The 23,081-nt window shown below is 39.5% G+C and overlaps 2 protein-coding genes across 4 annotated transcripts; one reads left to right on the plus strand and one right to left on the minus strand.

Annotated features, from left to right (window-relative positions):
* Positions 1-1,214: 1,214 nt before the first annotated feature.
* LOC117758826 (CSC1-like protein 1) lies at positions 1,215-10,407 on the plus strand. Its single transcript, XM_034580792.1, has 24 exons — positions 1,215-1,234; positions 1,326-1,386; positions 1,532-1,569; positions 1,699-1,841; positions 2,193-2,244; positions 3,507-3,615; positions 4,085-4,155; positions 4,309-4,389; positions 4,745-4,862; positions 5,101-5,234; positions 5,665-5,802; positions 6,040-6,193; positions 6,287-6,393; positions 6,510-6,596; positions 6,714-6,779; positions 6,957-7,119; positions 7,434-7,539; positions 7,738-7,905; positions 8,299-8,414; positions 8,506-8,550; positions 8,749-8,852; positions 9,560-9,722; positions 10,060-10,165; positions 10,259-10,407. The coding sequence occupies exons 1-24, from the start codon at positions 1,215-1,217 to the stop codon at positions 10,405-10,407; spliced, it is 2,499 nt and encodes an 832-aa protein (XP_034436683.1).
* Positions 10,408-11,739: 1,332 nt separating this feature from the next.
* tmem63a (transmembrane protein 63A) lies at positions 11,740-22,544 on the minus strand. 3 transcript variants are annotated; one of them, XM_034580856.1, is made up of 24 exons: positions 22,386-22,525; positions 21,000-21,030; positions 20,850-20,966; positions 20,595-20,674; positions 20,419-20,497; positions 19,932-19,969; positions 19,652-19,794; positions 19,301-19,352; positions 19,065-19,173; positions 18,584-18,654; positions 18,347-18,427; positions 17,784-17,901; positions 17,396-17,529; positions 16,976-17,119; positions 16,305-16,458; positions 16,105-16,211; positions 15,889-15,975; positions 15,577-15,642; positions 15,190-15,352; positions 14,747-14,852; positions 14,484-14,651; positions 13,987-14,102; positions 13,856-13,900; positions 12,589-13,021 (listed from the first exon to the last, which is right to left on the minus strand). In XM_034580856.1, exons 2-24 carry the CDS (start codon positions 21,003-21,005, stop codon positions 12,830-12,832), a joined length of 2,376 nt encoding a protein of 791 aa, XP_034436747.1. In that variant the 5' UTR covers positions 21,006-21,030; positions 22,386-22,525; the 3' UTR covers positions 12,589-12,829. The 3 variants fall into 3 exon arrangements, with proteins under 3 accessions (XP_034436745.1, XP_034436747.1, XP_034436746.1); XM_034580854.1 differs by having other exon boundaries at positions 11,740-13,021; positions 20,850-21,030; positions 22,386-22,544; XM_034580855.1 differs by having other exon boundaries at positions 19,301-19,348; positions 19,648-19,794; positions 20,850-21,030.
* Positions 22,545-23,081: the final 537 nt, after the last annotated feature.

Below are 23,081 nucleotides of genomic sequence, written 5' to 3' on the forward strand. Positions count from 1 at the left end.
CTTCAAAGTTACTGTATATTACTACTTCTTGTTTGTTCGGTTTATTGGCGGGTGGCAACCAATGTTAAGGTGCATTACCGCCATTTACTGTGTTGGTGCGCTGTTCTCGCAGCTCAAATTTGAGCCCATCAAATTTGAGCCCATAAAAGGTCAAAGGTCAAGGTGTCACAAAGAGAGCTTTGTCTCTCTGATCCACCTTTTCTGTCTGTATGATAAGCATGATGAGGCCTTTGATCTTTTTTCTTGACTTTGATGGATTTAAGGCATTATAGACAAATCTATGTGTTTATATATAAGGAAAAAACACAATGACACTAACATACAGGTTTGATACATGGTTGCAATACCTTTGTCATAGAAGGAATATTCCTTTCTGTACTTCAAACCAAATTCACAAGTCAGTAGACTTGTTGAACCAGTCAATCTTTAGAGCTTCATCCTTTGTAGTTTTCACAAGCAGTGCTGAATTTTAAAGAAAATTAAGGTGAGCAAAATTATGGATTGACTTTGGCAAAGAGAACTTCTTCTATAAAATGTTACAAAAGATGCTTAAAAGATTTAAAATAAAATATGACATATTTTTAACCAGTGTTTAGACAAAGCAAACAATTTGAAGATTCCACTTTGGACCCTGTGACTTACATTTAGTGGAAAAAACAGTCACAAAGTTCATGGATAAAAAAAAAAGACAGACTACATTTTTCTTCACACTGTTCTTCTCTGGGAGGTCATTTCTCACAATCTATCCTATTTTCTCTGCAGATAAGTTCTTCTGATTGAAGAGCAGGTTCCACTCCAGCGATGCATGCCATACAGTGGTGGCAAAATGACACTCGCCACTTTGGAGCCCATAAACACATTTTCCTCCCACAAAATGGTAGCTGCTACGACCACGACAGCGTTATCAGTGGAATCTTCTTGGGAGGAGTGCCCGTCGTTTTAGCAATTAATGTTTGTGGCTCTCTGGTATGTATCTTACTTCTGATGCTCTAATCAAACTAATATAGAGTCCTGTGACCCCAGTTGTTTGTGTTATGTCTTCAGAGGCAGTAAATTGTGTTTATTCTTACTAATAAATACATTTTCAAGTATAAAGAAAGTCAAATGAAGAGACAGCTATAATGAGCTATAATGACTTTTCTTGTCATCTACAGCTGCTTCTATTATTGTTCTGCTTCTTAAGGATGAAGTTTTGGGACCATGGGCGTATAGCTATGGTTGCAGCCAACAAACGGTCAGTTTACAACTTGACAAACAGGAGGCTTCAGCCACGTATGATAGACATAATGAAAAGTGCTGTAAACCAATTGAACTTTGTATTTCAGGGTCATGGAGGAAGGACAAGCCAATGAAAACACGCCAAATGAGCCTACTGAGGCTGAACAGGTATTTAAAAGAAAATTGTTTGTTTGCCCATCTATCCTATAACTTCTGGGGCAAACAACGCATGGCAAAGGGAAAACACTGTTTAGTCAGTCCGCTATCAATATTATTGTATGTTAGTTTGATCCAAATATGTCTTTGTCTTTAGGGATTCTTCTCTTGGATTCCTTTCACCATCAATTTGAGGTGAGTGACTATAGTTTGATTCCTCCTTTGTTGATCAATGTTTCTCCACTTGTGGCTCATCTGTTTTATCATGATTCATATACAAGATGTGTTGGTTTCCTCTAATCAGTGTCTCTTTGTGTGTTACAGTGATGACCAAATAAAAGCCAAAAGTGGCCAGGACGCTGTTCACTACTTATCCCTTCAGCGTCATCTGATCTTCTTGCTGTCGATCAAGAGTGTCATCTCCCTGTCAATCATAATGCCTATCAACTGGAGTGGATTCTTACTAAGTCAGTGAGACACTGTCTCTGATTACAGCTCAAATGTACACAATGATAAATGACACAATGATATATGACACAATGATAATAATATCCAAAAGTTCCTTTACATATGTTATGTTATATACTGATTCAGGTGTGTTTTTACTAAATAGTTTCTGGTGGCTTCAAGTGAATCAAGCGATCAACATGGAGGGGTTGAACTGTTTCCACTTCATAATCAGTGTCTTGTCTCTAGATTGTGATTTTTATTTTGTAGGTGGTTTTGTCTGAACCCTGGCTAAGGTTGCCTGTATTTTTCTGTTCACGTTCTTGTCTCAACCACACTTTAGTTTAAAATGTGCTGTTTATCTCTTTCAGGTGGTGTTGCGGTGCATTTCGGAAGGATAACTATTGGGAATCTTCCAATTGGGTAACTACTCTATCAGAGTATGACATTTAAAAACTAGAAAATTCCTCCTGCCGAGAAATTTTGAATGTGTGCCTAGTGCTTGCTGCCGGCTCAAGAGAGACATGTATAAAAGCTGCATGTTTATAACATGATCCAGGTTGGTGAGAGAGAGAGACTGTGCCAATTTGAGAGAGAGAGAGAGAGAGAGAGAGAGAGAGAGAGAGAGAGAGAGAGAGAGAGAGAGAGAGAGAGAGAGAGAGAGACTCCGACTGGCTACTGGCTTGTATGGCTGTCTACAGATTGCCATGTGGCCCGCTCAGTAGTTATCCTCAATACCTCTTTGCCTTCTAAAAACGTGCTGCTGCTTGAATCGCAACATCGAAGACATCAAAGGAATCTTTCCTGGCTAAACACACTGGAAAAGAGAAAGCTACACTCTAGCAAAGCCCTCGAACAACGTGCGATTATTCAAAAACTATAAGTCCTATCTGTGAAATAAAAACAACATGAGAATCCCAAGACTTTGCCGAACCTACAGATATATTTGTATTGGTTAGAGTAAAAATATTTGACCTTTGGAGTGAGTTAGAAAAGTGTGTCTCCTTCCAGAAATTTCCTCTCAAAATTAACATTAGACCCAATGGGGAAGAGACAGCTCTATGCTTTAGCGCAGTCCTCGAACAACTGCTTCTTACTCAAAAACTAGAGTGAGAATCCCAAGACTTTGCCGAACACACGGATATCTTTTTTATTGGTTAGAGTATGATAAATTTCCTCGCAAAATTAACATTAGACCCAATGGAGAGAGGCAACGGAGAACTAAAGTAAAAAAATGGATACAGACAAATGTTTAGCTTTCATAGTGGCATTTCTGCGAAGCTAAGAAGTTTTCCTATGTTTTGATCTAAAAATCATGTATGACAACCTCCATTTGTGGCTTTGAGAGCAGTTTAGGCACACACAAAGTAGCTGAAAACGTCTGCTGAAATTTATGGCAGAAGAACTAATAATAATAATAATAATAATACCAACAATAAGAAGAAGTAAAGGGAATAATAATGTGTCCAATGCATTGCAGTAAACTGAAATGCATTTCCTAGTGGCTATACCACTAGGCACACATAATAATAAGTATACAGAATAGTAATATATGGCCAATGCATTACATGCATAGGCAAACATAATAAATGTATAAGGATATATGAGTAAAGGTTTGCATTGCAGAGGAGCTTTGTGGTTTGCTCATACCTAAATGTTTCTCTGTGTCTTCTGTTTGCTTCCAGAGAACTCCTGTTATGGGTGCACCCAGTGTTTGCAGTTGTCTATTTGATCCTGACAGTTTTTGTTCTGATAAATCACACACGTCAAGTAAAAGACAGAAGCAAAGAGACGGTGAGTTTATGATTACTCAGGGCTAGACTGTAAGATTTGATGTTATTTTTCGGAACGTTCTGAGAGTCCAGAGACTTTTTTCTGAAACTGTTTCTATTAATTACCTCCGCCTATAGGTTATGTCTGAATTTGTTTGTTTGTTATTTAGCAGGGTAACAAAAAAAAGACAGATTTACATTTTATTTTGTGGAAGTGTGGGGCATGACTCACAGTAGAAACCCATTGAATTTTAATGCAGGTCCGGATCAGGGGTCAGATCCAACAATAATTTTTGTTGATTTCATAAGGGGGCCGTTAGAGGTATACTCTACATCCATTCTACTCTTAATATTGGATTACACCTGTTTATGAGGACCTAAATGCATAATGAAAGTTACAACTGATTATAGTGTGGTGAATCACATTCATTTGATGTCACTAACCTGTGAGGAAACGTGACTGTTGTGTCTTTCTGTTTTTCACTTTGCAGACCAGAAACACCTTGATGTATTGTTCAGTTCCTAAAACAGCGACAGAAGAAGAAATAAAGGCCCATTTCACGTGAGTGGACTGAACTGTTTCCTTCCGCCATCTCCATCTTGTATAAAGTTCACTTATATACTATATATACTTTATAGTTTGATGCACCGCACTTGCATGTTACTCTCAATAGTAGCCACCTGCTCCTCTCCTCAATGTCCTGTTTTTCTTCAGAGAGGCGTACCCGACCTGCGAAGTTACCGCTGTAACCTTGGGCTATGACGTGACCAATATTTTGAATCTTGATCAGGAAAGGTAAGAAATCAGAAGTAACTAAATAAAAAAATAAAAAAAGTCTCTTGCCCTCTATGGCTATGAGAACATACTAACATGTGTAAGTGAGCAGGTAAATATTTTTTATTATTATTATTAATATTTTTAAAGGAATAGGTGGCTTGCAGCTATAATCCCACAGAGAGAATTGTGAACTCTACTGAATGTTGGAGACATATATACTGTTCAATATTTACATATATGTATGTCTGCAAAGGAAATGGTACCAAGCACCAGCATGAGCAGGAAATTCTATGTTTAGAAGTATGTGTTTAAAATGATAAGGCTTTACTTTTACTAAATTAAACCAATTTTTATGTGGTTGTTTTTTACTAAGGATTGAATCAGGAGAAAACCTACGCTACTACGAGCATGTCCTAGAGAAAACAGGAAAATCGAAGAAGATCAACCCTTGTGTGTGTAGCCACCTCTGTTGCTGTTGCAACTTTCAGGAGGTGAGATCGAACAGATTATAATACCGTTTTTTTCTCATTGTCTTGATGCTTTTATCTTTTTTTTAAGCCATGGTTTGTATTGAAAAATACATTGGACTAAAGACAGTTTTTGTTGGTTGTATCATTGTTTCTTATTTACAGGCATAGTAAGTGAAGCAAGTGTGCAAACTATTTTACAGCAAGAGATTATGTAAAGTTGTAAACATTTAAATCATTGTGTCTGTGTGTGCTCCCTCAGGTTGATGCCATCGAGTTCTACGCAAATAAAGAACAAGACCTGCTACAAAAGATGAGGAATCAGCTGGAAAAGGAACAACCACGCCCCCTGGGGATGGCCTTTGTGACCTTTAAGACCAATGCCATGGCCAAGTTGTGCGTAGCTATTTGTTTGTGCATATATCTGTATATTTACAGGTGGGAGAAACATCTGTAATATTTGATGTAACACCTGAGAAATGATAATGTAATCTAGGGGAACAGTAATGCAACCATTACTAGCTTTGGGTTATAGTTCTAGTTGTTACTGTATCAGTGATGGATTCATCCAACTCAACTGTGCTACTGTTTCCATTTTTCAAATTATGTTTTTTTGAAAATGGAGCAACGTGCTGTTGTCAGTGACACTAACATGGCTATCACGACACACAGTATGTTGACTATGATAAGATGTTTGCCGACCTGGAAGCGGCAGAATAATGTGGGCTGACTGTGCTTGTCCTCTGGCCTGTTCAGAACAGGGTACATGTTAGTGTTGAGAGCTGGTTAATGTGTATCAACAACTGCTGTTGTGTACTCACCATAGAGTTCTGAAAGACTTCAACGCTGTCAAGTGTCATAAATTCTGCTGCGGAAGGAAGCCCAAGTCTTCATCCAAAAGCGAAAGTCTGAAAGTGACGAATTGGAGAGCCGAATTTGCATCTTTTGCCAGATCTATCAAGTGGTAAGTCCACACTGAACCCATGTTCTCCATTCACTCATCATTCAGTAAAAAATGATCATGCTAATAAAGTGAATAATTTCATCTGCAAAATAGCTGTTAAATATCAACACTCTTTTGAGTGTTGTGCTTTAGTTGCCTGATGAAGAGAAATAGAGAGGAATAAGAGTTGACCCCTTTTCTATATGTTGTGTTGACTCTTTGAGTGTAACTGTCCTGTTGCTTGTGTTTTTCCTTCAGGGAGAATCTGGCAGTGAAGGGTTTCAAATGGACGGGTCAATTTCTCGTAGTCAATTTGGCCCTCTTGATCCTGGTCACATTCCTCACGACTCCCGCCATGATGGTGAACACCTTGGACAGGTTCAATGTGACAACACCCATCACCGATCTCATGGTGAGACTCACACATGCAGACTTGCATATATTTGTCACAAATTTGGGTTAAAAGCTGAGAATCTACAGTTTGTAATGTTTTTTTCCACCTTAGATTCCCATTGTCAGTCAGTTCTTCCCCACTCTACTGCTGTTGGTGTGTTCCTCATTGCTTCCTGCCATAGTTCACCATTCTACAGATTTGGAATCACGCTGGAGCAGGTATTACACACAGACACACACACACACTAACACACACACACACACACACACACACATGCACATGGTTCCTCTTAGCTGAGAGGAAAGGTTTTAATCCAGCTGCTTCTGTCCCCCAGTTCCAGTGAGCAGCTGAGCACGATGCGGAAACTCTACTTTTTCCTGATCTTCATGGTGCTCATCCTCCCCTCACTAGGACTCACCAGGTAATTTGTGTTGCCATCAGTTTTAATAAGCAACAGTTCCCAGCATCCACTTATAATATATAGTTCATAGGTTAGCAATTAGTGCGTTTTTGCAATGCTTTTTTTGGGTCTTTTCAGTATCGCAGGCTTATTCCAATGGTTGTTTCAACGCTTGATCCACGGCGTAGGGACAGTGAGGTTTGCGTAAGTAAATTTCTCTTTTCTGCTTCTTGCTATTTTAAACTTTATTATTATAGTTTGTAAACATAATTCAAGTTTCTTAAATTGTTCTCATTTTCTTTAATCCATTTTCCTCGTTGGTTCTATCTTATTGTCGTCCTTTCTTTTATCCGTTTGTTTTCCTTTCCTTCCATCCACCAGGTGTGTGTTTCTGCCTGACCACGGAGTGTTTGTTGTCAACTATGTGATCACAGCGGGTTTCATGGGCTCTGTGATGATTTTGCTGCGGTTGCCAGAGTTACTGCTTTATATCATTCGTTTGGTATTTGCACGCTCTGCGGCTGAAAGGAAATACATCAAACAGGTAAGTCACAGTATTATACCTGAACTCTTAGTGAAAACAGAAAAGGCTATCAATCTATAACAAATAGTTATAGTTAATAACTTATTGTTAAATGTATTATACATGCTTCTATGTTCAGAACGGGCTTTTTCTATGAGGGCATGTAGGCACAATCTTTGTGTGTATAGGCCTGTAAACAGGAGGGCAGTAATGTAAACATCTTAAATTATTAATATTATTCTAACAAGTCAGATTCATGAAGTATTTTTAAGGAAAATTTAAACAAGAATGCAATATTTTTCTGCAATTTACTTCATTTTGACTTTCTCTTATAGAACCAGGCCTACGAATCTGCATATGGGGCCATGTATGGCTGGACCCTCTGCGTGTTCACCATTTGTGTGGCTTACAGCATCATTTGTCCCATCATTACGCCTTGTGGTGAGTAGTTAGGTCAGCTCTACACCAACATGCACCTGTTCACACTCAATTCACGTCATTCTCTTGATTACTCCATCAGACTTTACCAAACACCTCGATGTCCCTTTTTCACTTTTAATGTGTAAGACATATAGCCGGTCATTTCCATGGTGTGGTTCTTAATGGTTGTGTGTGTGCGTGCGTGTCTGACTCAATCAGGTCTACTATTCGTGATGATAAGGCACTTTGTGGACAAACACAACCTGTACTTTGCCTACCTTCCCAACCCCCTTGATAGCCATGTCCACATGGCAGCTATCGATATGGTCATGGTGGCACCCATCCTCTGCCTGATGTGGCTTTACTTCTACTTTTTCGACACAGCAGGTGAGAAACAAACATGCGCTTAACCTGAAAGCGTTAACCTCAGCACATTCACTAATGGTACTTAAGCACAAGTGGTGAACTGTATCTATTGATGTTAAAATTTAAAACAAAAGCAAAACGTCTGGACTTTGCATGTGGTCATTCTACATTAATTTACAGAATCTTTGCTATATTGCTTCAGCTTGTTACTGAAAACTAATGGTAATTCTTCCTCCATTCATTTTTATCAAATGTAACACAAAAATCTGTCAGATGATCCAGTTTCACTCCATAATGCTTCAAGGGAACTGTGGACCAAATATATGTAATTATAATGTGCTGATGTGACATGCAGCTACGTTATGAGAGAAGTCCTCATGTCAGTATTTCTAAATGCCTGTGTGGTGTTTCTAGGTTTCTTGAGCCCCATAGCTATGTTCACCATGGTGTTTCTATTGATCGTTGTCGTCGTCTGCATCACACACAAGTTCTTTGGCTATTTCAAATACCTCAGCCCACAAAACTATAAGGTGAGTTTTTGCTTGTGAGTGCATATGTCAGACACATCTTCACCATTCCTCAGACCGAGCCAGTCCTCATATTGTTTGTGTTCTCATGCAGGTGAAAGAAGAGGACAAGGAAGAGGTAGCTGAGGAAGAACAAGAGGTACTGTACTTGCCCTATAACAACTTCCACAGCATGAATAAATATAATACTTTTAACTTATCTCAAACAATATCCACAGTAAAATAACAATATTGCAATATTGCATCAAAAACCTCAGGGGAAATAAAAGAAAACACAAAAGTAAGTATTGAGAAACACAGTTCTGTTTTTTCAGTACTTTGTATTGTATAATTACAGGTCTACCTTCCCAGAGTGCTTTATCCTGAAGCACCTGTCTGTGCCATGATTCTGGAGACTAATGAAGCTGCAGACAACAGCCTGGCCATCAGAACCAGTCCATTGTGGGATGTCCGGTTCACTGATTCAGTGCATTTCACTGATACAGACAAATTAATCTCAGAGACATGATCCCTGCCACTAACCCTAACCCTGCACTGTCATCATGTCTTTGATAAGGCAAGAGAACAAATATTTGTATTAGTATTTCAGGCTTTTTGTCAATACGTGTTAGAATGTTTAAGCTATATTATTTGTATTGTTGTTCTAGGTTTTTCAACTTTATTTTCTCTTGAATGTGTTTGCAACTTTATTGTATATTTTAACAAGAAATAAACCCTGAAAGCAAAACTGTAAGTGTTGGGTGGTTGATTGCTTAGATATTTTTGTATCTTTTCTTAAAAAAGAGGAGCAACTGAACCATTCGGACTCCTTCTTTTTTAAATGTGCATTTTAAGGGTTTGGAACCGTGATATTAGAAGCAGGGTCGCAGTTTTTTTCCGCTGGCTGTTTGATCGAACGTTCCTCAACGAAGGGACAGTGAGGTTTGAGTCAGTCAATTTCTCTTTTCTACTAAATCTGTAGACAAAAATTTATAAATTTTAAGCATACAAGTTTTTCTTGAATTTCTACCTGTTGGTTATTATAGTTTGTAAACATAATTTAAGTTTCTTAAATTTTCAAATTTTCTTTAATCCATTTTCCTCGTTGGTTCTACCTTATTGTCGTCCTTTCTTTTATTCGTTTGTTTTCCTTTCCTTCCTTACACCAGGTGTGTGTTTCTACCTGACCAAGGGGCGTTTTTTGTCAACTATGTGATCGCAGCGGCTTCTGTGGGCTCTGGGTTGGAACTGCTGCGGTTGCCAGGGTTATTGCTTTACATCATCCGTTTGGGATTCGCACGCTCTGCCGCTGAAAGAAAATATGTCAAACAGGTTTGTCACAGTATTGTCCACTAGAGGAATGTTATACCTGATCTCTTAGTGAAAACACAAAAAGGTATCAATATATAACAATTTAACTAGAACTTGTTGTTAATTGTATTGTAAATGGCTACCGTGTTCAGAACATGCTTTTTCCATGAGAACATGTCGGAGAGTAAACAGGTGTATATAAGCCAGATGGTCAGTATGTGATATAAACATTTCAAATTATTAATATTATTCTTACTAGACAGTTTAATGAAGTATTTCTAGGGAAAATTTGAATAAAATTTGAATATTTAACTGTAATTTACTTTATTCTCAGCCTAATTTTGACTTTCTCTTACAGAGCCAGGCCTACGAATTTGAATATGGAGCGATGTATGGCTGGACCCTCTGTGTGTTCACCGTTGTTGTGGCTTACAGCATCATTTGTCCCATCATTACGCCTTTTGGTGAGTAGTTAGTTTCACTTTTATGCATAAGACTTATAGACAATGTCACTTCCATGGTGGGGTTCTTAATGTGTGTGTGTCTGACTCCATCAGGTCTACTGTACATGCTGCTGAAGCACATGGTGGACAAACACAACCTGTACTTTGTCTACCTGCCTGGCCGAAGCAAGGTCCGTGCCAATCAATTCCAGGAATGGAACAAGCAAATCTCAGTAGAATTTTACAGTAGAAGCCGCTTATAGTGATCACGTTTGTCCCACGCCAAAATGATTACTATAAGCAATTGATCGCTATAAACGAATAGCCTCTGTATGATAGTCCCAGAACTTGAGGGAAAGGCAACATTGCGCACACACACACATGTTTGTACAGCTTCTTAGTGAGGACACTGATTGGCATAATGCATTCCCTTGGCCCTTACCCTAACCCTAACCATCCCAACTAAATACCTAACCCTTAACCTAACCTAAACCTAATTCTAACCCTAACCCTAAAACCAAGTCTTAACCCCCAAACAGTACATTAAAGGTGGGGGGGGGGGGGTCACTAAGTGAGGACCGGCCAAAAGGTCCTCACTTTCCCAAAATGTCCTCACTGTGTGTGGTCCTCACAAAGATAGCTGTACAGGAGCACGCACACACACACACACACACAGACTACGCTCACTTCTCTCTCACAGGCACACAAACCGACACCAACTCAGCTGACGTCTCTCATCTAATATGTCTCGCCCTAATTTATGGGACTATTATTATGCTGCCCAACTAAAAACTACAGTTCTTTTGTGCCAAAGGCAAAAGGAAAGGAGAAAATAATAATAACTCTATTTGTAAAGTGCTTTTCAATACAAGTAACAAAGTTCTTTCCAACAAACAATATGAAATAATAATCATAAAGATAATAAAAGCCATTGATATCATATGATATTTGATGTCAATGATATTTTTTTTTTATAAAGATTTGTCTTAAGAAGAGAGATAAAACAGGTAACCAATTCTCTTCTGGCAGATTGTTCCAGTGTGTATGGGTCCTCACGGTAAACTTTCTATCTCCTTTTAATAAACAGGGAGTTGGTGCAAGGATGCTAAAACAGGTGTAATATGGTTACATTTTTGGGATTGTGTTAGAATCCCTGGCGGCAGCATTCTGGACTAACTGTAGACTGTGGTTTGATTTCTGAGTAAGACCACTATAGAGGGAGTTACGTAGTCAAGACGAGAAAATGCATGGAAATCCCAGTGTAAGCAGTGATAGCAGAGACCATCTAAACCCTAATTTCTTATTCACCTTACACACCGGGGTTGTTATGCAGCAATTTAAGTGATGGGCCCAGACTTTTTTTTTCGATTTTACAGTTACCCCAATACTTCGTAAACAAGATTTTGAAAAAGGAGATGTGGAACCTAATGAAATCAGAGGGTAAGCTACTCAACTGCAGCTCAACAGAGCCCCCAAATGTCAAGAAGCAGTGAGAACGGTACAGTTGCTCTTGTATTTTCAAGAAAGATCAAAAAACAAACAAAACAAAACAAAAAAACAAACAATTTCTATCAACCACGCAACACTTTCATTTTTGTCTTAAGGGTTTATTTATTTGTTAAAATGCACAAAGCTGCAAACACATGACTCCATAGTACATTAAATAGAAAAAAATATTGACCTTTTCAAAAACATTCGTTCATTCATCATACAGCATTTTCTATTTACCTTGAACACCAATGAAAATAACACCTAACCATGGCAATATACAGCTTAAATATTCTAGCACTTGTGGTTACAAAATGCCTGAAATACTGATACAAATAGTTGTTCTCTTGTCTTATTAAAGAAGAAATTTAGCTCTTGTTACTACACAGAAACAGAGATACAAAAAGTGCATTATCAATTAGGCAAAAATGATTTCCTTGGCAGGAAATGTCATCATGTAGCATCAAAAAAGGCACTGTGGAGAAATGTGGAGACACAGAGTCCTCTTTGGCATCAGCGGCAGTAGCTTGATTATCTAGTTAATTGCATTTTTCGCCTCTTACAATTCATGTGCAATGAAATCAATTTCTGTGTTTTTCCCACAAACATTATGGCTTGATTAAATGGCAGGTTTTGGTTAAACATTCCTTGGTGACTTGGTCCTTATCAGAGAGAGATCTCGTACAGAAACATACAACATGTAGCCGTGTTTTGTGACTGACAAGATTAAGAGAGAGTAGGTTTCACGTTGGACTCTTGTGGATTGGGACAGTGCTGGGGCCTCATTTATAACTGTTGCATATGCATAAAGTGGGCTCTCTAAAGTTGGGTATAAAGAAACTTGACGGGACAATGTGTGCACTTGTACGCAAACTCCGACCCATATTTACGAACATTTTGGGGACAGGAAAGTGGTGATGCAGACGTAACCCTCTGCATGCATCACCAAGACATGACATTGGTTTTCATATAGCCCCACAGAGCCACTTAGAAATACATAAACTGTGTTCACCTTTAAACTTCCATTCCCAAATCATTTCCCAGGTTGGATCCCCAATGCACTGATTGTCGTGATCAATTTTCAAGGTGTGAAGTAATCCCCCTGTAAATATATGACTACTGCTGTGACACTTGAGTGTAATGCTGCATCATGGATGCAATGATAGAGGCCTATATGCAAATGAAAAGATATTATAATCAGGAGTCGATGAAATCTTGACTCTGATGATCTGTGATTAACTGCACTGGATCGGTTGACATGCTTCCCTCTACTAGACTGAAGCTGCTGTTCAGGCTGCTGTCTGTGGCTCCATAAGACTGATGTTTGGACCCCTGTAAGGTGCTGGCAGGTGATTCGGGATTAAGCACTCTGGGAAGGTAGACCTGTAACTATATAATACAAAAGAGAGAAATGAGTCGTGAAAACAAACAAAAAGGTTCGTAAAGACAATATTCACTTCTGTGTTTTCTTTTATTTCCCCTGCGTTGTTTGATGCATTATTGCGAGTCATGGTGTAAGTATGACTTTGATACAAAAGGAATGCTTATGATTAGGGAAAGATCTCTTGTTAGGCAAACTAGGATGCATCAGAGGGGAACAGCAAGAATGACTGGTGAGATCAGTCAGGACTTCAACAAACGGATATATGTCAATGCTATATGAAGGCAACTGGACTTGATTGAGATTCTTGAGGGTCTCAGCAACTCTCAAGGTATTAAAACCACACAAGAGTTAAAATACCCGGGACTCCCAAAACAGTCAGAGCTGAAGAAGCCTTAAGAGAGGGGAAACGTCTTTTCCAGAAGCTCATGCAAGTCAAGTTGCCTTTGTATAGCACTTAGAAATGTTCAGACAACAAGGATGACAATACTGTCCCGGTATTATTGCCTCTACCAAGGAGGTTATGTTTTTATCAGTGTTTGTTTGTCTAATTTTAGTTAGTAGAGTTAGGCAAAAACTACTGAAATACATTTTTGTGACATTTTGTGAAGGGATGAGGCATGACCCAAAGAAGAACTCATTACATTTTGGAGCAGATGTGGATTTTCTTTCACTTTCTTTGACATGACAAGATAGGAGGTTAGCCTTGGTGGAGCTATGGCGTCTCTGAGCACTCTTCTAGTATTTACACCTTCTTGTTTGTACTGTAGTTATTATTTAAGGCAAATTTAACTAATATATTCATTCATACTGTGGAATTTGTTATCGAACAAGTACAGTACCTTAGCATTTTCTTCAGCTAATTCTTCCTCGTCCTCTTCTTTCACCTGCAGAGGAACACAAACAATATGAGGACTGGCTCGGTCAATGGTGAAGAGGTTTCCGATATATGCACACACAAGCAGACGCTCACCGTATAGTTGTGAGGGCTGAGGTATTTGAAACAGCCGAAGCACGTGTAGCTGATGCAGATGAAGACGGTGATAAACAGAACCACCAGTGTGAAAAGAGATGTGGAAGTCCAGAAGCCTAAAAACACCACACAGGCATTTAGAAATACTGACATGAGGACTTCTCTCATAACGTAGCTGCATGTTGCATCAGCACATTATAATTACATATATTTGGTCCACAGTTCCCTTGAAGAATTATGGAGTGAAACTGGATCATCTGACAGATTAGTGTGTTACATTTGATAAAAATGAATGGAGGAAATAATACCATTTGTTTTCAGTAACAAGCTGAAACAATCTAGATTCTGTGCATGTAAAATTCTTTAGAAATCTTTACAGATTCAGCTTTTGTTTTTAAGTATTAACATCAATAGATACAGTTCACTAATTGTGGTTAACTACCATTAGTGAATGTGCTGTTCACTTTTTTCTGGTTAAGCCCATGTTTGTTTCTCACCTGTTCTCAGGACAGAGAAGAAGTAAAGCCATATTAGGCAGAGGATGGGCGCGGCCATAGCTTTACTGACAGCTCCCAGGTGGACACGGCGGTCGAGGCGGGCAGGCAGGTAGACAAAGTACAGGTTGTGTTTGTCCACCATGTGCTTCAGCAGCATGTACAGTAGACCTGATGGAGTCAGACACACACACATATTAAGAACCCCACCATGGAAGTGACATTGTCTATAAGTCTTATGCATAAAAGTGAAACTAACTACTTACCAAAAGGCGTAATGATGGGACAAATGATGCTGTAAGCCACAACAACGGTGAACACACAGAGGGTCCAGCCATACATCGCTCCATATTCAAATTCGTAGGCCTGGCTCTGTAAGAGAAAGTCAAAATTAGGCTGAGAATAAAGTAAATTACAGTTAAATATTCAAATTTTATTCAAATTTTCCCTAGAAATACTTCATTAAACTGTCTAGTAAGAATAATATTAATAATTTGAAATGTTTATATCACATACTGACCATCTGGCTTATATACACCTGTTTACTCTCCGACATGTTCTCATGGAAAAAGCATGTTCTGAACACGGTAGCCATTTACAATACAATTAACAACAAGTTCTAGTTAAATTGTTATATATTGATACCTTTTTGTGTTTTCACTAAGAGATCAGGTATAACATTCCTCTAGTGGACAATACTGTGACAAACCTGTTTGACATATTTTCTTTCAGCGGCAGAGCGTGCGAATCCCAAACGGATGATGTAAAGCAATAACCCTGGCAACCGCAGCAGTTCCAACCCAGAGCCCACAAAAGCCGCTGCGATCACATAGTTGACAAAAAACGCCCCTTGGTCAGGTAGAAACACACACCTGGTGTAAGGAAGGAAAGGAAAACAAACGAATAAAAGAAAGGACGACAATAAGGTAGAACCAACGAGGAAAATGGATTAAAGAAAATTTGAAAATTTAAGAAACTTAAATTATGTTTATAATGTTTATAATAACCAACAGGTAAAAATTCAAGAAAAACTTGTATGCTTAAAATTTATAAATTTTTGATTAAAGTTTAAAGTAGAAAAGAGAAATTTACTTACTCAAACCTCACTGTCCCTTCGTTGAGGAACGTTCGATCAAACAGCCAGCGGAAAAAAACTGCGAGACTGAAAAGACAAAAAAAAATAAAATTGCAAAAAAGTTTGGCAAACTTCCTCCTCGATGCAGCATTTTACTGTTGATACATTCTAACGTCAACTGCGATGCACATCTTACGCTCCCTAATTTTTAAGTGTGTAAGCTCCCGGTTTATTGCTGTATTTAATATACATTCATTGCTAACCTATGAACTATATATTATAAGTGGATGCTGGGAACTGTCGCTTATTAAAACTGATGGTAACACAGCTTACCTGGTGAGTCCTAGTGAGGGGAGGATGAGCACCATGAAGAGCAGGAATATGTAGAGTTTACGCATCATGCTCAGCTGCTCACTGGACCTGAGAGACAGAAGCAGCAGGATTTAAACCTTTTCCTCTCAGCTAACAGGAACCAATCACTGCACCGTGTGTGTGTATGTGTGAGAGTTAATGAGTGACTGTGTGTGTGTGTGCCTGCGTGTGTGATACCTGCTCCAGTGTGCTTCTCCTAGAGTGGAATAGTAGACTACGGTGGGAAGCAATGCAGAGAAGGTCGACAGCAGTAGAGTGGGGACGAACTGACTGATAATTGGGCTCTAAGGTGAAAAAAAACACACCAAACTGTTAATTCTCAGCTTTTAACCCAAACTCGTGACAAATAAATGTGTGTCTACATGTGCGAGTCTCACGTTGAGATAGGTGATGGGTTTTGTCACATTGAACTTGTCGATGGTGTTCATAATGATGGTGGGAGTCGTGAGGAAGGTGAGCCCGGTGAAGAGGCACAAATTGATTATCACAAAGCGCCCGAACCAGTAAAAACCCTTCACTGACAGATTCTCCCTGTAGGAAAAACACAAGCAACAGGACAGTTACACACAAAGAGGCAGCACAACATATAGAAAAGGGGTCAACTCTTATTCTTCTCTATTTCTCTTCATCAGGCAACGAAAGCACAATGTTTTAAATGTTAATATTTAGCTAAAGATGATTTAGACATTTGCAGAGGACATTATTCCCAGTGCATCAGCAGATTATATGCAATTCACAAGCAGGATTTACACTGGAGACAAATAATCAATTTCACTACATAATGAACTATTGTCTTTGCTGCACCTCGTTGATATGGTTGGAACTCATGTCACAATGTAAACAGGAATATTGTTATGGTTCCAATAGTGACACAATATGACAAATGGGAGTAAAATCAAATCATAATCCAACTAGTATTTGATATAATGAATTGTGCTCCACTGTTATGCATCAGACAAACAAACTGAAGACCAATGTCCTTACTGGCAACAAATCTAACGATGAATATGGAGCAAATACTGTGAGGGGTTGGTGTGTCGGACCTTACCAGTATAAATTCTTGGGATGAGGTGCAAAGCTGACTCTCCACTTGCTTACTTTCAGAGGTTCACTATAGGACGAAGGCTGTTGCTCACCCCCACAACAGAACGTTGTGCCAACACACTTGAGAGCGTTGAAGTCTTTCAGAATGCTATGGTGAGCAAACAACAGCACAGTTGGTGATACTGACATGTGCCCTGTGGTCTTAAAAGTCATGTGGTGGCAATAAAACTGAGGGAAAACTGTTCCAATCAGGCCAGAGGAAAAACACAGTCAGCCCACATTATTCTGCTGGTAGTAATAGTTGCATAACTATGCTATTGGATTATATTATCATGTCTCAGGTGTTACATCAAATTTTACAGATGTTGCTGCTGTTTCTTCCTCCTGTAAATACAGACATATGCACAAACAAATAGCTACGCACAATTTGGCCATGGCCTCGGTCTGCAAGGTCACAAAGGCCATCCCCAGGGGGTGCGTTGGTGCCAGTTCCACCTGCTCCCTCATCTTTTCAAGAAGGTCTTTTTCTTTAGCACTGTAGTACTCGATGGCATCAACCTGAGGGAGCACACACAGACACAATGATTTAAATGTTTACAACTTTACCTAATCTCTTGCTGTAAAATAGTTTGCACACCTGCTTCACTTACTATGCCTGTAAATAAGAAACAATGATACAACCAACAAAAACTGTCTTTAGTCCAATGTATTTTTTTTTTTTAACCATAAATCATGGCATAAAAAAAAAGAAAAGCATCAAGACAAACAGAAAAAACTGTTCCATCATAATTTTATCATCTGCTCCATCTCACCTTCTCAGAGTTGCAGCAGGAACAGAGTTGTCCACACAAACGAGGGTTAATCAAATCATGTTGTCCTGTTTTCTCTAGGATACGCTCATAGTAGCGCAGGTTTTTTCCTGCTCGAATCCTGGGTGAGAAAACAAACACATGAATTGGTTTAACTTAGTGAATCTGAAGCCTAACCATGTTATACATGTACTCCTGCCTATATGTCAATATTGAACAACATGAGACTGAAACATACAGTGAAGTTGTGCTCCATAAATCTACACAAATGAATTTTAAGAGGCCAAAAAGTTCAGCAGTGTTTCCAAGAATCTATTGCAATTGTCTCTGTGGGTTTGTAGCTGCAAGCCACTAATTTCACACTGCACAGAGATTGCGTTCTTTATCAACATTAATAATATAGTTAATAATTTATTAAAGGAAGATTAACTAACAACAATTAGGGAAAAAATTCTGTTCTGTAGGCCTGTATGACTTTGTGTCCTTCTCACTTACACATGTTAGTATGTTCTCATTGCCATAGAGTCACGTTATTTATTTTATTAAGTTACTTATAAATTTCTTACCTCTCCTGATCAAGGCTCATGAGCTTGGTCACGTCATAGCCCAAGGTCACAGCGCACACTTCGCAGTTCGGGTACGCCTCTCTGTAGAAAAACAGTACTGACATTTAGGAGAGGAGCAGGTGGCTACTATTGAGAGCAACATGCAAGTTCGGTGCATCAACATATAAAGTATAGATAGTGTATAAGTAAACTTTATACAAGATGGAGCAGTGGAAGGAATCAGTTCAGTAAACTCACGTGAAATGGGCCTTTACATCTTCTTCTTTTGCTGTTTTAGGAACCGAAAGCACAAACAAGGTGTTTCTGGTCTGCAAAGTGAAAAACAGAAAGACACAACAGACACGTTTCCTCACAGGTCAGTGACATCAAATGAAAGTGATTCACCACACTATAATCAGTTATAGCTTTTATTATGTACTTAGGTCCTCATAAACAGGTGTAATCCAGTTTAAGACTAGAATGGCAATCAGTAGAGAGCATACTTCCACCTAGGCACAACAGCCCCCGAATGAACATAACATTTGAATTCACAAGATCCCGATTTTTATGTGAAGAGGAAATCAACAAAAATGTTGAAACACACCCTATCTCACATATATCGTCCTTTGCGTAGGTAATAAATAGTATCAGTGAGATCCAGACCAAATGTGGATGATCAGAATGTTATACAAAATAATATCAAATCTTACACTCTAGTCGTGAGTAGTCATAGACTCACCATCTCTCTGCTTATGTCTTGTACTTGAGATGTGTGACGTCGCAGCACAAAAACTGCCAGGATCAAAAAGAAAACAGCAACCACTGTGTGCGCCCATAACAGGTTGTTTCTAGAAGCAAACACAAGACACAGAGAAAGATTTAGGGATGAGCAAACCACAAGGCTCCTCTGCAATGCAAACCTTTTACTCATATATCCATTCATTGTTTTATTTCATACTCTAATAGAGTAGTTACCCATTTGAAAGATTTCCAATAGTTGTCCTTCCAAAATCCTTGGCCTCACTACCTGAAAGAGATAAACAGCACTTTTTAAATATAAGTGTGGTTCAGACAAGAATGTGAACAGAACCACTGACAAAATAAAAATCACAATCTAAAGACAAGACACTGATTATGAAGTGGACACAGTTCAACCCCTCCATGTTGATTGCTTGATTCACTTGAAGCCACCAGAAACTATTTAGTAAATACACACCTGAATCAGTATATAACACATGTAAAGGAACTTTGGGATATTATTGTCATTCTGTCATTTATCATTGTGTAAATTTGAGCTGTAATCAGAGACAGTGATGTCTAACCCACCTTGTAGGTCTCCACTCAGGTTGATAGGCAGTATGACTGACAGGGAGATGACAGTGATGATGGACAGCAGGACGATCAGATGGCGCTGAAAGGATAAGTAGTGAACAGCGTCCGGGCCACTTTTGGATTTCACTTTGTCATCACTGTAACACACACAGAGACACTGATTAGAGGAAACCAACACGTCTTGTATACGAATCATAATAAAAAAGATATAGATGAGCCACAAGTTAAGAAACATTAATCAACAAAGGAGGAATCAAACCACAGAGTCACACACTTCATACTGATGATGTAAGGAAGCCAAGAGCAGAATCCCTGAAGACAAAGACAGATATTTTAATCACACCAACATACAATAAAGATTACATTGATAAAGAATCTTTGGTATGTTCTTCGTTTATCTCACCAAATGCATACTGAGAATAAAATCATATTTAAACCCTAGGATGTCACGTCAGTTATCTTAAATGTACGATACATAACTTATGCCGCTACGGGTCCCTCAATCAAAACAATAACTAAAGACCTAGTATGATATTGTCGTGAAGCAGATCAAGGGAGCTGTTATTTTCATTCACTATCTGCGCTTATGCAATAAAGTTTTACTCAAGAAACAGCAATTAATATTCGTGATATATTTCGAGTGACAAATACAAAAAAAACTGCCGACTGCCTAACTGTCTATTAGTGGGTTTTCCCTTTGTCATATGTTGTTTGCCCCAGAAGTTATAGCAGAGATGGGCAAACAAACAATTTTTCTTTACCTGTTCATACTCTAAGGCATCCTCAGTAGACACAAATGATGACGTGTGTCTTTTGCGACTGTGCATTCCCTTGGTGAGCCTGGAACACAAAGTTCAGTTGGTTTACAGCACTTTTATTGGTCAGTGTGTCTACCACACCTATCAAAAGCCTCAGGTTTGTCAAGTTGTGAACTGACCCTTCGTTGTCTGCGACCAGAGCTAATCGCCCATGGTCCCAAAACGTCCTCCTGATAATCGAGAAGATGACCAGCAGCACCTGTAGATGATAAGAAAAGTCATTATAGCTCATTGTTGTCTCTTTCTTCATCTATCTTTATACTTGAAGGTGTATTTGTTGGGAAGAATAAAGAAAATGTACTGCCTCTAAAAACAAGACAGAAGGAATTACAGATAACTGGGATCACAGGACTCATCAGAAGTAAAACACCTACCAGAAAGACAGAAAAATCCAGCAATAGGACGACCGGCACTCCTCCAAATGGGACTCCACTGAGAACAGTGTTGTTTGTGTTTCTGTAGCAGGTGCTATTGTCCAGGAAGATAGAGGAAGATCCAACTTTTGGAACTGACCCCCACAGGGACGCCATCTCCGGAGCGGAACCAGCAGTTCGTCTGCAGAGACCAGAAACAGGGGAAATGTTGAGAAATGACCTCCCAGAGCCAAAGCTTCTCCAACAGTGTGATTAAAAACTTAATCTATTGGGGGTTTTTTTTATATTTGTAACTTTTTTTTCTATTAAATGTGGGACACAGAGTCCAAGTTGGAATATTTAAATTGTTTGCTTTGTCTAAGCACCGGTTAAAAAAGATTTAATATTTAATTAAAAATGTTTTAAGCATCTTTTGTAACATATTATAGAAGAACAGCTCTTTACCACTTGTGAAACAATCATTCCATAACGTGTCGCAGCTAATTCTTATTGAAAATAGACAGAATGATTAGAATGATCTGAAGATTGACGAGTTCAATGAAAGTGGACCTGTGAATTTGGTTTGAATCCAATTATTTACTCTGAGTGGGTCGGTCTTTAACCGTTTATGAGTGATTGCTTTTTTTTGTTGTTGTTGCAAAAGTAATACAGGTGGTATCTGCCATTTCCTGTTATTCCTTTTGGCAAATCAACCAAACAAAGCATTGTGCATTCAAATGAAAATCTGTCACCCAAGAACCTGTTGCATGATTGTCCTACATAAAATAACTGAAACTTTGGGGCAGTTCAAAAGTTTAACCCCCTGTCCTGTCACCTATTTCAGAAAAGAATATACATCGATGTCATAAACAGTAGCTGTCTGACACATCTGCACACAATAATTACGACAGTTTGTTTTTTATTTTTTCCCGAGACCGACCACAGATTTAAGGGTTTCGCTTGGGGCGTGACAGGGACTCAAACCTAGCTCAGAGCAACAGTGAGGGACTGTGTGGTCCCACCGCTGGAGTCCGTGTCCGATCCCCCTGGTCACGATCATTAGCGAGGCCCCACCCCATCCGCAAATTGATGAGCCACGCTCGCGGATGTCACGAGGGCGCAGTTGTACGTTATAAAAAAAACGGTTTAAAATAAATAAATAAAACAGTTAACCCGTGACATTACAATTTCCGGGTGGGAAAACTTAAAAAGCGGACAGATGAGTGTTGTCCTCTCCGGTTTTGGGGGCTCACACATTTCCCTGCGAGTGACACCTCGTCGCTTGTTTGAACAGCTGTATTTTGACAAGAAGAGGAAAGACCGTGGCCGAGCCGGAGGTGTCATGGCGCTTTACTGGCCGAGCAGAAAGTTTCATAACAAAAAAGCTGAGCTCAACAGAAGCGGGCCGAGCGAGGCGACTCGTAACGCGACAGCTGCGGCGGCGAGAAGTCACAGGAAAGTTAGCGAAGCTCAACTCCGCCGGGGCCAGCGGGAGAGGAGACATATGTCAACATCCGCGAGCCTGAACCCGGATCTACCTGTGTGGAGAGTACTCACCCACCGCTGCCTGGGGGAGTGATGACACGTCCTACCTACGGGGAGTCTTCGTCATGTTCCGTAGGGAGGAAGAAGACATGTTTCTGTACAGTACGAACCTGCTGTGGGTGTGCGTGTGTGTGTGTGTGTGAGATCAGCTCCGTCACCGCTCCCTATCACACTGCGCCTCTGCGCATGCGCGGTAGTGTTGTAGGTTTTGAAGTCACTTCTAGAGCCTCCCTGAGTTTCACTGTGTGTAGACCCTCCACTGTGTAGACCCTCCACTGTGTGTAGACCCTCCACTGTGTAGGCCCTCCACTGTGTAGACCCTCCACTGTGTGTAGGCCCTCCACTGTGTAGACCCTCCACTGTGTGTAGGCCCTCCACTGTGTGTAGACCCTCCACTGTGTGTAGACCCTCCACTGTGTAGGCCCTCCACTGTGTAGACCCTCCACTGTGTAGGCCCTCCACCTGTATTTCACTGTGTGTAGACCCTCCACCTGTGTTCATTGTGTAGACCCTCCACCTGTGTAGACCCTCTAGCTGTGTTCATTGTGTAGACCCTCCAGCTGTGTAGACCCTCCAGCTGTTGCATTTGGGTACAATTCATTATGAATGATTATGGTCAAAATGGTAAATCTTGGCTATTTTTAATCAATAGTGAGATCCCGATTATTTATCAGGATTATTCTTTGGTTTTAAAGACAAAATATTTTC

The sequence above is a fragment of the Hippoglossus hippoglossus genome, chromosome 24 (genome assembly GCF_009819705.1).
Source record: "Hippoglossus hippoglossus isolate fHipHip1 chromosome 24, fHipHip1.pri, whole genome shotgun sequence".
NCBI classification, from domain to species: Eukaryota; Metazoa; Chordata; class Actinopteri; order Pleuronectiformes; family Pleuronectidae; genus Hippoglossus; species Hippoglossus hippoglossus.

What these genes read in the sequence shown, in the direction of transcription:
- tmem63a (XM_034580854.1), bottom strand. Translation starts at nt 21,005, where the DNA reads ATGGCGTCCCTGTGGGGGTCAGTTCCAAAAGTTGGATCTTCCTCTATC. An exon ending in ATGCCTTAGAGTATGAACAG is followed by an intron (nt 19,970 to 20,418) that starts GTAAAGAAAAAT and finishes CTTTGTCTTCAG; the next exon opens with GGATTCTGCTCTTGGCTTCC. An exon ending in ATGAGCCTTGATCAGGAGAG is followed by an intron (nt 17,902 to 18,346) that starts GTAAGAAATTTA and finishes TTTCTCACCCAG; the next exon opens with GATTCGAGCAGGAAAAAACC.
- LOC117758826 (XM_034580792.1), top strand. Translation starts at nt 1,215, where the DNA reads ATGGTTGCAGCCAACAAACG. An exon ending in CACCCATCACCGATCTCATG is followed by an intron (nt 6,194 to 6,286) that starts GTGAGACTCACA and finishes TTTCCACCTTAG; the next exon opens with ATTCCCATTGTCAGTCAGTT. An exon ending in CTACTTTTTCGACACAGCAG is followed by an intron (nt 7,906 to 8,298) that starts GTGAGAAACAAA and finishes TGGTGTTTCTAG; the next exon opens with GTTTCTTGAGCCCCATAGCT.